The sequence below is a fragment of the Bactrocera dorsalis genome, chromosome 4 (genome assembly GCF_023373825.1).
Source record: "Bactrocera dorsalis isolate Fly_Bdor chromosome 4, ASM2337382v1, whole genome shotgun sequence".
Taxonomy (NCBI): Eukaryota; Metazoa; Arthropoda; class Insecta; order Diptera; family Tephritidae; genus Bactrocera; species Bactrocera dorsalis.
The window spans coordinates 28,499,425-28,516,541 of NC_064306.1; the positions used below are offsets into that span (position 1 = coordinate 28,499,425).

The 17,117-nt window shown below is 35.3% G+C and overlaps 2 protein-coding genes across 2 annotated transcripts in view; both read left to right on the top strand.

The window, feature by feature from the left end:
* LOC105225008 (zyxin) overlaps nt 1-14,457 on the top strand; it is a 192,142-nt gene extending 177,685 nt beyond the window's left edge. The window contains exons 3-5 of the mRNA XM_011203305.4: nt 2,799-3,169; nt 3,249-3,374; nt 14,127-14,457. Of these exons, the coding sequence (XP_011201607.3) occupies nt 2,799-3,169; nt 3,249-3,374; nt 14,127-14,457 (828 nt within the window). The remainder of the gene's footprint in view (nt 1-2,798; nt 3,170-3,248; nt 3,375-14,126) is intronic.
* A 15-nt stretch (nt 14,458-14,472) lies between these two features.
* LOC109579456 (acanthoscurrin-2-like) lies at nt 14,473-15,545 on the top strand. Its single transcript, XM_019989773.3, has one exon. The coding sequence runs from the start codon at nt 14,473-14,475 to the stop codon at nt 14,701-14,703; it is 231 nt and encodes a 76-aa protein (XP_019845332.2). The 3' UTR covers nt 14,704-15,545.
* Nucleotides 15,546-17,117: the final 1,572 nt, after the last annotated feature.

Sequence of the window (17,117 nt, forward strand, 5' to 3'; positions counted from 1 at the left end):
CTGGTCACTTCTTGCGCTAAGGTCCATAGGTCACTACAGGTTTTATATCCTGAGTGAGTAACCCTTTGCAACAAAATATCCTTGTTGCGCGCGAGCGAATTTCAAAGTGAGCAAATCTGCTGCGAAAAAAGAAATAAAACCAAAATAAGAAGTTGAAGGAAAACAAGTGGGCGTCTGCTGGTCGTGTTTGAAACAGTTTTTGCACCGGACCATAATTAATAGCTTGGTGAAATGGAGACATTAAAATTCAAGTCTGAAGTGTACATTGGTGTATTTGTTGTATACTTTTTCAGTTTAAGCTTAAAATTTGTTGGAATATTTTGAATGTCAGTCATCATGATAAGCTTCTATTGAATATATGGAAGGGTAATTACATTTAAATCATCTCAGAATAGGTGTTGTTGGGTATTAAATTACTCAGTTTTCTGAGTGTTTCGGGTGTTAGATAGATGAATCTGGTTTTATTGATGTGTTTTTATGAAAATATCATGAAAAAATTAATGTTTTATTATTGTTTAGAATAAAATGGTAACAAAGAGGTTACAAATAGATTTTCTTATTCAGAAAAGTATTAAAAAAATTGGAGTTAGAGGAAACACATGTTCTATACTAACTTAAAAAAGTATTTTTTAGAGAGTGAACATTGAGGAGTAAGCTATTATTGTTTTTATTCTTATTGTAATTAATCAAAGAAACGTTATATACATATTAAAAGAATATGTATAAAATAAAATTTTCAGTTAATAATTATTAAATCATTTTGTTTATTGAATTATTAAAATTAATTTAATTATTAATTAATAAAAAATATAATGGTAAAATTAAATTAAATAATAAGAAAAAAATACTTAACAAAATTTTTTTTGATAATTATTAATTAGTTATTATTCTTAATTATTAGTATTTTTTTATATTTTTTTCTGTATTTTATACAGTTTTTAATTGAAGTAATTTTAAAAATCTGATATATACATATCTTTTAATTTGTATATAACGTTCTTTTGATTATTTAAAATACGAAAAAATAATTAAGTAATTAATTAGTAAATTATAATTAATTAGTTAATTAATTAATTGTTATATAATCATCAAAAAAGAAATAAAAATATATTGTTTTTTTCATGTACGTTATTTTTTATTATTTAAATAATTTAATTAATTTTACTATTATTTTTTTTAATTAATTAATGATTAAATTAATTTTAATAATTCAATATAGAAATATTTTTATAATTTGTATATAACGTTGCTTTAATAATTTATACGAATAAAAAAATTAATTAAATAATTAAGTATTAATTAGTTAATTATAATTAATTAATTATTGTATAGTAATCAAAAAAGATATCAAAACAAAAATATATTTTTTTAAGTATTATTTATTTAATTAATTACTAATTAAATACATTTTAATAATTTGTTATATACATATTTTTTTTAATTAGTATATTACGTTTCTTTGTTTGTTTAAAATACGAAAAAATGATTTTTAATTAATTAAGTAATTAAAAATTAACTAATTAATTGCATAATTTTTAAAATAATTAGTAATTAAGTTAATATTGTACCTTTTTTTATAATTAATTTCTTTTAATTAATCAAAAAAAAAATTATGATATTATATTTGAAAGATTATATAAAATTAAAAATTAAAGATATCAAACATTTTTTCGCTTTTAAATTTAATTTTTGTATGCATTAATATATGCTTCAATTTATTGTATTAAAAAATATTTGCATAAAATTATGGACAATAAAACTTCTTACTCAAAAAATACCGATTTCTTTTAGTACGAATATTCTGAATAATTATGGCGATCTGGATACTTATATAATGAATATTTTTAGAGTGTTTTTTGTGGTAGGAATATATAGGGGAATATAAATATTGAAATTTGTGTGGTTCTAATACATTTTGGTTGTTCTAGGTTTTGCCGAATAATATTCTCGGGTGTTAATTTTAATAAGAGGAAATTTCTACAATGACAATAGCTATATTCTAACTTCTTTGCTGAACCATTTTTTCTCATCAGTTAAAATTGCTTTCTAAATTGCAAACTTCCTACATGAGCATTTTCATACTTAACTTTCCATTACGTGCGCTGCCTAACCTCAAACTATGCAATTTAATTTCCTTCTCTATATAAACGGTTCGTAAAAAATGAATGCTCGCAAAGGTGCGCTCACCAACATTTCGCCAGCAAGCACACCTTGCAGGCAATGTCGTTGACGGCGCGCACAACCCTTCTCAAGTGTGCCCATTCAAAGTGAAGCCAAGTGGTGGCAATTAATGCAATGATGACTTTTTCAAAGACCTATCTTCGGTGGCTGAATGAAACGGGTGGAATCGCAAGCGACACGCCAACCTCGGCACAATCTAAAGCAAAGAGTATCAACTCGGCTAATTTATTAGGCGTAAAACTTGAACAGCAACAAAATATAAATAAAAAACGCTTAAAATCATAGATTAAGAACTGAAAAGTAGCAACAACAAAAGCATTTGCGTTCACTTTTGATGCGGTGATAAATCTTTTGCGCCAATTTATTTATTTAATTTTTTTTTATCAAGACGCTGCAAACTTTTAGAGGTGGAAAAATGCCACGCAGATTTATTTCGCTTTAGATTAGCCACTCATGCATACACCAGACCTTAATTTATTTAACCCATTCATTATTATAAGAACACACACACATGCACACACATATTTCTATGGCCTAAGTATCCCTTTTCATGTCGTTTTTAATTATTTTTCTATTTTGCTCTAACGCTCCTTTGTTTTTTTTTTACTGTTTTGCAGATGATGACTATGGACATCACCAAAACGGAACCCAACATGGGTCCAAATAATCCACAGAGCGCGCAAAATCCCAACAACGGCAATGGCAATCCCAATATTGGTAATCCGAATGGCAACAACAACGGTCTCACCACCGTCAGCGCCGTCGGTAATGCGAACAGCAATGCCAACAACAACAACAACGGTAATGGCAGCCAGTTGTGCGCCGGTTGTGGCAAGCACATACAGGACCGTTACTTGCTGCGCGCCCTCGACATGCTGTGGCACGAGGATTGCCTCAAATGTGGTTGTTGTGATTGCCGCCTGGGCGAGGTGGGCTCTACGCTCTACACGAAGGGCAATCTTATGCTGTGTAAACGCGATTACTTGAGGTATGTGCGCTTGTAGACCAAGCAATATATATATGTTTCTTATATGATTTTGTATTTTAATGAAATGTTGTACTTTTAGATTATTTGGCAACACTGGCTATTGTGCAGCCTGCAGTAAAGTCATTCCGGCCTTTGAGATGGTCATGCGAGCGCGCACAAATGTCTATCACTTGGAATGTTTCGCTTGTCAACAATGCAATCACAGGTTAGTTGCATACATTACGTAATATTTTCAGTTTGTGACCTTGAATATTAATTTCTAAGTAAATAAAACAAGTACGGAAACATAGTATGCGGTGGACAAAATGATGTTTTGCAGGACTTAATTCAAAATATTAATTGTCAAGGCACAGATAAGATCAAAAGAAACGTACCACAAACAGAGAAATTGCATATTAAACTTTCTATTAAGATCTATAATTTATTACAAAGTATTTGGCAAAGTATTTACATATGATCAAAATTGACCCGGACTGGCAAAAAAAATTACATAATTTGGCCAAAAAGTCATAGACATGCTAGAATTTTACTACACATTCAAATCTTTTGGGACGATTGTAACTCACTCTTCTCCTTTATTGGCTTACGCGCCCGAGTCGCTCCTCGCTTTCACTGTTTGGCGCAATCGGAGATTCCAAGTGTAGTCAGGCCGTTCTCCACATGGTATTTTCAACAGAGTGGAGGTCTTCCGCTTCCTCTGCTTCCCGCAGCGTGTATTATGTCAAGTACTCTCAGAGCTTTAGTATTTTCATCCACTCGGACGATATGATTTAGTAACTCACTTATTTTATACCAAAAACATTAACCAAAATCTGGTGAGTCAATACATAAGAGGTGTCGCGCTCCTCTATTATCTCCCTGGTGCTAATACAGCGATTTTCAAGCACTGTTTCTTCAACTTTGTCGATGTGATTGTTAGTAACAGATGTAGATGAACCACATGCGTGCGACAAGTTTTCGATGATTTCACGATCTTCATTGAATACTTTGTGCTGATCAAATAATTGTCTTCGCAAACATTTCAAGTAAACTAGTTGTGATATGGAGATCAAAAATGAGCCCGGGTCAAATGTTATTTTTATCAAGGTTTCAATAATTATAACTAATACTTCTAAATATCTTTCCATATAGAGTAAACTGCGCTAAGTGGAAGAGAATAAGAAGAAGTTACTTATTGATAAATATGGGAAATATGTTTATGAACTGTGATCTATTTATTAGTTAGTCAGTTGCTGTGATCTCTCGATAATCGAAGAAAACTGTCAACCTAACCTTAATTTTTTTACCTTTGCCATGATATTTGGGCAATTGATTGTCTGTTTCCGGGTCGTAAGCATAGATCCAAGACTCATCGTCAGTGATAATACGTTTCAAGACATCCTTTTAGTCGGAAAACGTTAACGCGACGCTGTTTTTTGAAAAAATTTAGTGATTACAGTTAATCGTCGGTTCTCAAGCACCAATTCCCCTATTTTATTGACAACATCAGTTGTTGTTGATGGCCGTCCTTGGCGTGGTTCGTCGTCAATGCGTTGTGAACTCTCTTTGAATAATTTGTACAAATCAAAAACACTTGCTCGCGACAAACACTTATCACCGAAGGCCTTTTCCAAAATTCTGAAGGTTTCGGCATTAGAAATTTGATTCCACACACAATATTGAATGGAACTTCTTTGTACAATTTCACTCATCGTAAAAATTGCCGAATGAACTTTATTTACTTCAGAAAGACAAGCGTAGACTAAACACTATTGATTATTTTGATGAGACATTTGGCACAGATTTCACTGACAGTCATACCAACCTAGAAAAAAACCTTTCGACGAATGGCTCAGAGACAGTAGTATAAGGCATATAATTTAATAGTGACTTTGATTCTATAAAATTCTCAAACTTCTAAACCTTAGTAAATGCTTTTTGTTTGCTTTTTTCATTAGTTTTACTCTAACTCTTTCGTAAATTTCATAACCGCAAAAAATTCGAAGAGTATGGACCAAAGCTAGGCAAGAGCTAACTTAGAAACTGATACTAAGAAAACAGACATCCAATTTCTCTCTTTTAACTTTATTTATATACTATAAAACAAGGAAAAGCTTTAACTTCGTTACTTCAATACTTGAACGTGATCTTGATCGTTCACTTTATAAGGCAGAAATGGCAAAAAAGCAGATTCGTGCAAAGAAAAAGTCATGTGACAGAGACCAGTTCGTGTATACAGAACTACTAGACGAATAAACAGATTGAGAAAATACAGACATTGCTAACTTCGTGGCAAACTTTCATTACAAAAATAACAATAATTTTCGCAAATATTAAACAAAGGGACCATTAAAAAAAAAGAACTTGCAGCCTTTCTGCTTTCTACGCCATTTCTACCACCATTTACTACGCTACTCTGCATTAATATTGCACACTTATGTCCATTTTTATGGCGTGTTAAGTAGTTTGCTTTATTAAAAATTTATTTCTATGGTCAATTATCGATACTAAGCCATAAATATCCTGCCACCAAAATCTATGAAAGCAACCCTTTCTGCAACCTGAGCTCACATTCGCAAATTTGGTTTCCCTGCCACAGGTCACTTTGCATGCCTTTCTCGCATTATTGTGGGTTGCCCTTAAGTGCCGAGGTAAATCTCTTTTTAATCTCGCATCAAATAATACCCAAAATGGCTGTTTAAATTTTATTATAACAAAATTGCAATCGACACCAATACAACAATAATAAATAGGGCAATAAAAATTCGCACGAAAAGGAACGAAGGAAAGAAAGGATAACAAAAGTGGCGTATGTATGTACATAAGTGTGGCAAATAAATGCAAAACACACAAAACACAATAAGCGCATACAAATCGGCGCCAAATACAGACAACAATAACAACAACAACAACGAAAGCATTGTGGCATGTGCGTGTGTGCGAAAGAGGCTTACGCGCTCGTTGACTTTTGCTTATTTGTATGCTTACTATTACCGTTATTTGTGTGTTTAAGCGCATTTATTGGCGCATTGTGTGTTGTGGCAGCAACAATATGCATGTTTGTTGCAAATCCAAACATACATACATATTTATAACGCAAAGGCAAAGGGTTGGCCGCTGCGTCGACGGGGCCAAGCTTGCTGCCTAGGCCTCGCTTATTTATATTTATATTGCTTTTATTGCCAGTTCTCGGCTTGTTCGGCAGTTTTGCATCCCCTCATCAGCGCTGCATCCCCAGCACACAGGGGTGCACTAATGGAAAATCGCCGAATTTATAGCATTTGGCCAATTCTTGAAATGTCACTCAAGAGACTGCCAGCGAGAGTTTATGCCCAGCTTGTGAATGCCAACAGACGGACAATATTATCGCCACAAACGCACGCACAAACACGCACATGCATATCCATTCGCAAATGTGTCGACATTTCACTGGTTTTGTGAATAAATTGTATGTGTGGCAGCGCCACCACTACTACAACAATAACAACCTACAACAAGTGGTGGCGCAAGTTTCCCGCACTGCTGCTGCGGCGTTAAATTTGATTTTTGCTATTTGAAATTCATGGCCGTCGTGTGCCGCAGTTCCATTTCCGTTTCAATTGTTGTGTGAGGCATACTTTTGGGCGCGCCTATTTTTCTTGTTTCTTTTTTTTGCGCATTCCTTTATATTTATTGTTTATACGCGCGCATAACCCTTTTGTTGCCCCCTCAATCCCTTTGTTAGTGCTTTTTGTGCGCGTGTGTGTGTTTGTTTGTGTTGTTGCCGCTTTTTCGTGCACAAAATAAAAACAATATGCCGTTATTGCATGCATTATTAATATGATTTTCTTCATAGCAAGCAAGCAGCAGCACAATAGGCGCCGAGAGGCCGCTTACACGCTTCTGCGCTGCCTTCACAGCAGCGAGGCCTCACACAAAACACTCAAACACACACACATATACACGCATGCGGAGGCAACGGCCCTTGCCTCAATTGTTTGGCCACATTGTTGTGCAATGTTGAGGCGCATTTTTAAAATGCATTTTCCAATTTTTCCACTAAATAAAATATTTAAATTGCCAATTGGCTGCAACCGTTTTGGCCGTCGGCCTGCGTGTATCAATCGTCATGATTTTTGCAATTCGCCGGTTTTGTCGTTTTTGGTTTGGGAATTTCAATGTTGAAGAGAAAATTCAATGCATACAAAATCTCACTTCGCTTTTTTACTTTTCTTGGCATTTTTTGGTAAACGAAATATGAATTCCGTTGATTTTTATTTTACGCTTTACTTTTTTCTTCAAAATAGTGTTCAGGCACGGGATTTACTACTTCTTTGGGGCTAAATTTCTTTCCGCTTCTCTCCTGAAGCCTCTGGAGCGGAAAAAGTGGCTTAAGTCTAGATTCGAAGAATATTGTGAACTGATGAAAACTAATGCGAAACCCCAATCAATGATTTTGGCCATTTTTTTATATTTAAAAACGCTGCCTTGTTTTGACTTCCGCACTACGGAGTAACTATTATGGTCTAAAAGACTATAAAATTGGTTATTATGTTAGCTTTCGTCATGAAAGTGGATACACCGATTATATGTAGCGATCTTCCTTATATCTTCGTAGTACGATTCCGCTTCTTTTTCTTTCCGTCAAACTTTTTCTAGAGGTCTGCGAAGATTCGTATCAAATCTCGCTATTTTGCCATTATTTTCATTGATTTTTGATGCTGTACATTGTCTTGATTGTAAGCTCCCACGACACTCATTTTTGTGTCTGGTCTAGCGTTGTCCTGATGGAAGACGAAGTCCTCTCTGTTTATTAGTTCTGGCCGATTGCGTGCTTCAATCTCGTAAGTTTTTGACAGTAAAATGTAGAATCAGTCATTTGAACAAGCTGGAGCAGCTCATAGTGGATGATTCCTTTCCAATCTCACCAAACACTCAGCATAACCTTTCGAGGCGTCAATCCTGGCTTTGCGACCATTTGTTGAGCTTCACCACGCTTGGACCATGATCTTTTTCGCACATTATTGTCGTATTTGATCCACTTTTCCTCTCCTGTTACTATTCGCTTCAGAAATGGTGCGATTTCATTGTGTTTCAGTAGATGGTAATTCGGTCCATTAAATTTTTCACAGACAATTCATGTGGTACCCAAATATCGAGCTTCTTTTTGTAGCCAGCCTTTTTTAAATGTTTCAAAACCATTTGATGATGAATGTTAAGTTCCTTAGCGATGTCATGGCTGCTTATGTGACGGTCCTGGTCAAACTTTTCTATAAAGTCATCGAATTTTTCAACGATAGTTCGACCAGATCGAGATGCATCTTTCACATCGAAATTTCCATTACGGAAGCGAGTGAACCGTTGTTGTGCTACACGAACTGACACTGCATCGTCTCCGTAAACTTCACAAATTTCATTGGTGACTTGCGTGGCATTTTTTTCTTATTTTCTATACAAATATTTCAAATATAGCTAATTTCTTTATTATTTTCACTCATTTTTGAACTGCTGTAACGTTTTTTCAACTTTCCCGAATTAAATTTCTTTTTTGGTTAAATGAAGGTTATAATCTCACCTTTCACCGTGATCATGACGAGCTGGAGTAAATTTTGCCATATTCGTCTGTCTGTCTGTATACTACTGTGCGCAAAAAATTGTAAAACTTTTTAATCGTCAACATATATTTTTTTCTAGGTTGGTATGACTGTCTGTGACATCTATGCCAAATCTCACATCAAAATCATTAGTGCTTAGTATATGCTTGTCTTTCTGAAGTACGTAAAGTACATTCGGCAACTTTTACGATGAGTGAAATTATACAAAGAAGTTCCATTCAATTTTGTGTGCGGAATCAAATTTCTAATGCCGAAACCTTCAGAATTTTGGAAAAGGCCTTTGTCGCCAGCAAATGTTTTTGATTGGTACAAATTATTCAAAGAGTGTCGAGAACGCGTTGAAGACGAAACACGTCGAGGCCGTCTATAAAATAAAGGAATTGGTGCTTGAGACTAAACGATTAACAGCCAGAGATCTTACTGGCATCGTTGGATTATCAGAAACATCAGTAAAAACCATTTTGAAAGGTTATTTGGGTCTTAGGAACGTGAAAGCACCATTGGTTCCAAAATCAATCAATTTTGTCGAAAAACAGCGTCGCGTTAACGTCTGAACTACTAGGATGTTATGAAACGTATTATTACTGTGGATGAGTCTTGGATTTATGTTTACGGCCTGGAAACAGGTCTAATCGGTCGAAAATCGTGATAAATGTGACATTAAGTGGAAAAAACACGTCAGATCGGGTCAAAAATCAGGGTTATGTTGACTATTATTTTTGACTATCGCGGTGTGGTGCACTCCGAACACTCCGAATTCCTTCCGACTATCCAAACTGTCCAGAAGAAATACTTTTTGAGTGTTATGCGTCTTTTGCGCGACGTTATTCGTAAAAAGCGGTAGAAATTAAGGGTCGAAAACTCTGTCGCATACTGCATTGATTTTTTGTGAGTTTTTTTTTGCCAAATTGTCCACCAAAATTGGCCTGTTTTAGATCTGTGTGACTTCTGGCTATTCAGACGTTGTGAGTCAATTGAAGATACTAAACGCGAATCGCTACGTGCATTGAAGACTATTCGGAAATTGACTTTCTCTGAGGCAAGAGGATTACTTTCGAGGGGGACGATATAGATTTTGAAGTATTAATTAAGAATTTTAAAATTATGAACAAAGTCTTACTATTTCTTGCTCATAGTAGTATGTGAATGATCGGCGTGACGAACTGCGTTTATTTTGCCATATTCGGTCTGCATATCATATACTAGTTCCACTCAGCTTTTGATATTTTTCTGAAATGTTGCTCTTTTTCTCAGAAAGAGGCTGCTCATTTGTCAAAACAGCCGATATCCGACCACTATAACATACAAACTGACCGATCGAATATCGAAATATGAAATTGGAGTAGTATCGGCCGATTTATGCTTGAAAGCCGTCGAAAATTGGGTTCAGCATCTGGACTTCTGCAAGCGTGCCCGTTTTGGTCATGCAAAATAAATCGAGTTCCATACATAAGGGCATCGAATGTAATTTTACATAATGAAAGAATTTCATTGATATCCCAAACCGTTTTTGTTCCATTAAAAAACTTGTGTAGCGCTCTTATTGAAAAACCTCTTACTTCGCGGATATCAATCTAAAACTTTAAATTCTCCATTTTAAAAACACTTGTAATTCTCATAACTTCACACATACATTCATATCTATGTACTGTATTCAAATAATGCTTCAGCTACTGTACTTTAAAAATTATTAACTCCCGTCTCAATTTCAATTAATTTCTCTTGCTTTTCCTTCAATTCCGACGCAGTGCTTGCCCAAACAATTCGCTATTAATTTACAATTCACGCGCTTCACTGTATTGCAGCTAATAAATTTTTTAAAAATTAATTCAATTGCCAAAAAATCATTGAGCCATGCAATTTACACTGCCACACTCCCGCACCACACGTCCGCGTCGCGTACTGTCATTCAGCCGCCCAGCGCCTGCTCATTCTCACACCGGGCGGACGCTCACGTGCGCGACGCGGCCACTTCACAGTGGCGTTGACAGCCGCCGGCCGATCGCCATATTTGAGTTGTGTATATAATTTTTCTGCTTTTTTCTTGCTTTGCGTAAAAATTCTGTGGCTTTTGTTCGAGCGGAAATGTGACGTTTGTGTTAATTTAACATGCGGGTCTTCAGTTGCAGCACTACAAGTGAAACAATAAAAAACTGACGCGCTGAAAGAAAATCAAAATAAAAATCGTAAAAACGATAAACGCGTGCATACAGCCATGGTTTTCACAGTTAATTTTTCATATTTTTATTTTGTGTTTTTCGGTGCCTTCAGCATAAAGTTTGCATAATTTCCTGTCGTCATCGATATTGGCGCTCGTTGATGTGTTGATACGTATGTCCGAATTGTCGCTGTTGTTTGGCATTGTTTTTGTTTTTGTAATTTTTTTAAAGCAAATATTTTTGTGTGACCATTGGTTCTTGCTGCGACTGTTTCTGGCTGCCTGTTGGCGTTCTAGGCTAGTGTAGTCACCGGCTCCCTAGTGGGTGGGGGCGCTGCTTGCCAGCCGTGGTCTCCAGCACAAGGGATGGATGCTCAGTGAGTGGTGCCCGGAAGTGCCCGCAGCTTCTGCCGCAAAACATTTACCGTTTTCCATTTGTATATGCCACATGCCACAACTATGTAGCCGTGCCCCACTACAAGTGAACTGTTTGCATTTTTGTGGTATTTTGCCTGGATACACCCAAACGAATTTTTTGGATTTTTTGTTGCGCTCATTTCAGAGAAATTTATGACATTTTTTCCAGCTATTTTGCGGCGCACTATTTTTCTCAATTTTTTCCAGCACAGAGTTAAAAATCACAGATTGGTTTCAAAGCCCCCCGTCAACAAGCTGGGTGAAGGAAAAAATAGTGCCGTTAGTCGTGGTAGGCGGTAGGCGACAAGCGACATTCATCAGACGCTGCCGGCGATGATACACTGACAGCTGGTGGGTATGAGCGGTGATATGTTGGCTTATGAACACACACTCCCATGCAAACACACATATGTGTGTGTGCTTATCAGCGGTGCCGCTTTTTGTGCTATGTGCTGCACCTCTCCCAGTTTTTCGAGTCACAGGTGCTGCGCTAGTTGCTGTTGTTGCTTTTTTGCAACTGTTTCTGCGATTTTTCATCTTGTTTGTGTTTTTGTTTTTGTAAGATAAACACAAACCTGCACTTTTTTGCTGCCAAACTTTCCCAGCAACCAGTGATTTGTTGTTGTTGGTGGTGTGACAGCAGCAGCAGTTGCTTGTCGCTTTCATTTTTGTTGTCTGCAAATAAACTGTCAATCGATTTACTTTGCTGTGGCATTGTCACAGTAAATATGAGTGGGCAGTTGGTTGGTGAAAATGTTGCATAAATCATGGCGGTGCACCCTTTTGGGAGAGGAACTCGCCAGCTTTGGCTCCTTTGGGTTGTTGTGTGCACACATATTTGTAATTCCTCTGTAAGCTCCGCTGATTTAACTGATATCGCTTAAATGTTTGTTATGTTACAGCATACTTTTGTTTCAGATAGTATTAATTTAAATAAATAAAAAAACACAACAACAATATCTAGATATAAAGTCAGTTCCCTCACCAATGATCAATTTGGCCACTTTTCAACTTTCTCAACAACGAGAGTACTTTTCTGAGATCAAACTGATATCGCTGCGAGACCTCTGATTTCTTCTTTTGTAAGGAGTCTTTTTAGTCTTCTTGATTGACGTTGACATCGCTTATGCGGTTATAGTCGAACGGGCCAGTCGCTCTTCCTTTTCGCTATTTGGTGCGAATTGGAGATTCCGGGAGCAGCCGGTTCCTTCTCTACCTGGTCTCTCCAACGGAGTGGAGGTTATCCTTTTCCTATTCTTGCCCCTGCGGGTATTGCGCCGTATACTCTCAGAGCTGGAGCGTTTTTATCCATTCGGCCGAGATGAGCTAGCCAGCGTAGCCGCTGTCTCTTAATTCGTTGAAGGACCATAAATCATCCGCAGAATCTTTCTCTCGAACGCTCCTAAGGCCGACTTGTAGAGTTCGGTCTTTGTTCATCGAGAGAGGAGGGAGTCTAGTCCCTCAACATGCATCCATTTCCATTGGACTATAGAGATTTTTCCTCCATGTTTTCCCTGCAGTACACAAATGATAATGCGGTTTCAAGTCACATCAACAAATGAATTTTTGGTCTTTTGGCTGACGGTTTAGCCTCTTCAGATTAATATTAGCCAAAATTGCTTTCCGCAGTCAATGGATTCTTGGTGCTCCTTTGTAAGTTCCTCATTACTTAGCGGTTGCAGCTGCAACCTTCTCATAGCACGTCGTTCGTCGTTCTCCGCATGGCTTCGCTGGCTCATTAACCTTAAAACCAAGTTATTTCCTGGCAGACGTACTAATATACTTAGTTTTGGCGTCTTCCTCGTCTCATTGCTCCCCGGCAGCCCTTCTTTAGCTACAGAATTTGGTTCCGGCAGTCTCTGGTATTATTGCCTTGCTAGAACCAATTCAACTCGTTTTCTAGCGCTAGCCTTTGCACCTACAGGTATAGTAAGACTCTATCTGGATGTAGGTATCTGCTATTGAGGAGTAATGAACTCTCTGATAAGAAGCCAGTTTTTAGCTAGATACCTGGCGAATAGCTGGTCTTTCCTTCCTCGTGATACTATGCTATTTATTACCAATCAGCTCCCTTGGTGAGGATTCAGCGGTGGATTTTTTCAAAATGTATTTATACTTCCTAAAGTATTAAGAACTATATTTAAATCCACTTGGTCTATGGACATGACCTAAACAGGAACCAAAAATATGTGAAGTCAGCACATATACTATTCTTATAATATGTAAGAGTATCTAATTTTCGATTTCGATCGAGTGTAGTATTTTATTTTAGAATAATATGATTAAATATATTTAACAACAGAACAACAGAAAAAATATATGACCCAAGCTGAGAAGCAATACGAAGTAAATGCTAAGTTTTCAAACGAATGATTTTTCTGTGGCATCTGAACCCTTGTCTCAGCTCTTACCTTTTCGCTTTTAAATGAAATTGTGGCCATTTGCTTTCGCTCCCACTCTTCTACATGCAAACAAATATCGACAACTGTCAGCCGAATGAATGGAAGACAATTTTCAACGAAGGTAAAGTGAAGAGAATTGTCTGACTCAAAGGAAAAAATTAAAAATGTCATAAATGAGTGCTACGCTTTGTTCAGAGCCACTCTCGCATGTCATGACAATTGACAACGACTTGACTTTAGACTTGAATGCCCTCGATTTGCGAGTCAAGCAAGTGGAAGAAATGTTTCCTTTGCTGACATTTCCCTTCGTGCAGAAAGCTCAAAAACAGAAAATAACTTTTCCTTTATGCTGAACGATTTTTACATGCGCTCAACTGACGTTTTCTACCTCTCTTCTTTACTTGCAGGTTCTGTGTTGGCGATCGTTTCTACCTGTGCGAGAATAAGATTCTCTGCGAATATGACTATGAGGAGCGCTTGGTCTTCGCCTCAATGGCTAATCATCCGATGTTGAAGCGACATGCCAGCGCCATTGGACAGGGCTCACCGACCGGTGCGGGTGGTTTGATGGGCGGCGGCAGTCCCGGCGGACCGGGCAGTGTGGTGCAAAACGGACCGCGTACACCGGGCGATCACAACAACAACAATGGTCCACAAACCGGTCCCGGTGGCTCACCGTTCGGCGTGCAAGCGGCAGCAGCAGCGCATATGAAGAACTCGCTGGGCGCGTCTAGCTAAAATAAAGCTTTGGCCATGATTGCCGGCGGTGGCAGTGGCGGCAGCAGCGTCGGCATCGGCGCCAACGTCGGAGCCACCAGCATCAGTGGGTGCTATTACAACAATGGTTTAAATGGTGGCGGCGGCGGTGGCGGTGGGATTAGTGGAGCGCCCGGTGTCGGTATCGGTGGCCTCGTTGGTCCTGGTGGCGTTGGTGCGGACGGCGGCTGTAAAAGCTACCAAAGAAAATACTACGACATAAATTGACTGAATGGTGTGGGTGGCGGTTGTGTCGAAGGCAACAAAAATCAGTGAAGTTGTGCGGCGACAGACCTAAAAGTATCATTACAACCCACATACACACATATATGTATGTGTGTGTGCTGACTATGCGTGCTTTTTTAGACATGTGTGTGTATATCGTAGAGTATGTATTTTTATTATTGACTCAGTTATTATTTAATGCGCATACTTTCCTTATTACCGTTATGTATGTGAAGTCGAAAGTGTGCTTAGCAAAGAATTTAGTTTTTAAGTTTATCTCATAGCAGGACAATATTTAATTTTAATTTATAATATCTAATTTTAATATGAAATATGTATTACATTAGTATAATTTGAAACAAAAACAATTTTTTTTGAATTAACGGTGTGTTCTACCATGATGTTTGCTAATAACTGTTTGTGTTAATGTTACTGCAATGTGAGACCGGCGTTTAGTATTGAAAGCAAAATTTTGTTTGAGAAAATTGTTTCGAATATAAGGACAAAGTGTGCCAAACATGTTTTTGAACTAAATTAAAATAGAATTGAGCAAATTTTATTGCGCTGAGTTCTAAGCTTTTATCTAAATTTAAAAGGCAAAATTAAAATTTCTTCATTTAACTGTAGTTGCTTTGAATTGTTGTAAAATGCATATTTTTTACCGGCTATTTTTATAAATATTTTTTATTTAATTTTATTAAAGACATCTCATTTTCTGATTTTTATTAATATAAAAAAAGTTCAATATTTTATTCTGGCATTTTATTAAAAGCTTTTGAATTTGGTTCATTACTATTTTTAAAATGTTTTATTTTAGTTAATTAAATTATTAAAATTAAATAATTTTTGGTCTTGTTAATTAACGTTCAATATTATTTTGGTACATTTTTATAAAGAAAATTAAAATTTTGTATTATTACTTTTTATATATTTTTTTCAGTTAATTTTAATTTTTGTTTTATATTATTTTCGTATACTGTATTTTTGAAGTCTTTAATACTTTTGTTTCATACAATTTTATTTCTTTTTTTTAACTCGTTGTTGTAATATAAATAAATGATTTTTATTTTACTATGTTTTTTTATTTAAATTTTTATTTTTGTAATAATTTTTTAATACATTTTTTTCAGAATTGCTTCTTGCTTCTGGTAATTTAACAATCTAAAGCTCTATAAGCCTTTGTTCACTTAAAAATAATAGTTATTATAATTTATTTTCAATATTATGTGCAACAAATAGTCATTGTGCTTATTTTTTAATTTTCTGATGAATTTTATTTATTTCTATTTTTAAATAAACTTTTATATAAATTTTTAAACTTTAATATTGTTTATTTTTTAATTTATTTTCTAGTTTTAATAAATTTATTTTTTTTTTATCGAATAATTTTTATTTTTCGTACACTTTTTAGCTCTTTTTAATATTCCATTTCGTAAAATTAATAACTTTTTCATTTAATTTGTTTTTTAATGTTTTTATTTATTATATATAATATATTTTTTTTGTTTTTAATTTTATTGCTTTCATTTTTTATTATATAGTCAAATCCTATTTATTTTTATTTAAATATTTTTAATTTTTGCATAATTTCGATTTAATATATTTTTTACTCTATTATTTTTTAATTAAAAATGCCAAAAAATATATATATTTTATGTTTTTTTTTACATATATACATATTTTTGTTTTTTTCAACGATATTAATGGCATTATAGCCGGAGCTTGCTCGTGTTTCTTTTTCCAAAAACAATGTTGCGCAACATTAACAGTAATTTGTTTAGAAACATAAACACTTACAATAAACCAGCGCTGAAGCCATGGGTTTCATCCAACTATTATACTTCTTTTTTGATTTCAAAAATGATCGACATTGGTTAAAAGAAATGTTTTTTTTTTCAGCAACAATATTTTTCATATATTTTACCGATTCGCAACATTTTTTAACAATTTTTGTTAATCACAATTTTTCGTAATCTATTAAATATTTAATTTTTTTCGATATGCCTTATTTAATTTTTTCCATTATATTATTACACAAACACATTATGCTTTGCAACACTGTTTCTCGCAATAATTGCTTAGCAACAATATCGCGCAACATTTATTTGATATAGTCATTCTGATATTTTTCAGTTATGTAGCACATTTAAACACATTTTTCTTCGCAACACTACTTGAAATATTCGACTTTTTTATTTTTGTAATCATGTTTACACCTTCTACAGTGTCCCTCAAGCGATTAGAAAAAAATTTCAATGTTTTGATTGAGTGCTAGAAAATGAAGGCGTAAAATCTCACAACTTTATTGAAAATGCAAACAAAATGGTGTTTTTAGTCATCCCCACCGAACTGTATCGACTCATACTTAGTTGTTTTGTAACAATTTGTAAATTTATTTAAAAATAATTATTTTCTCT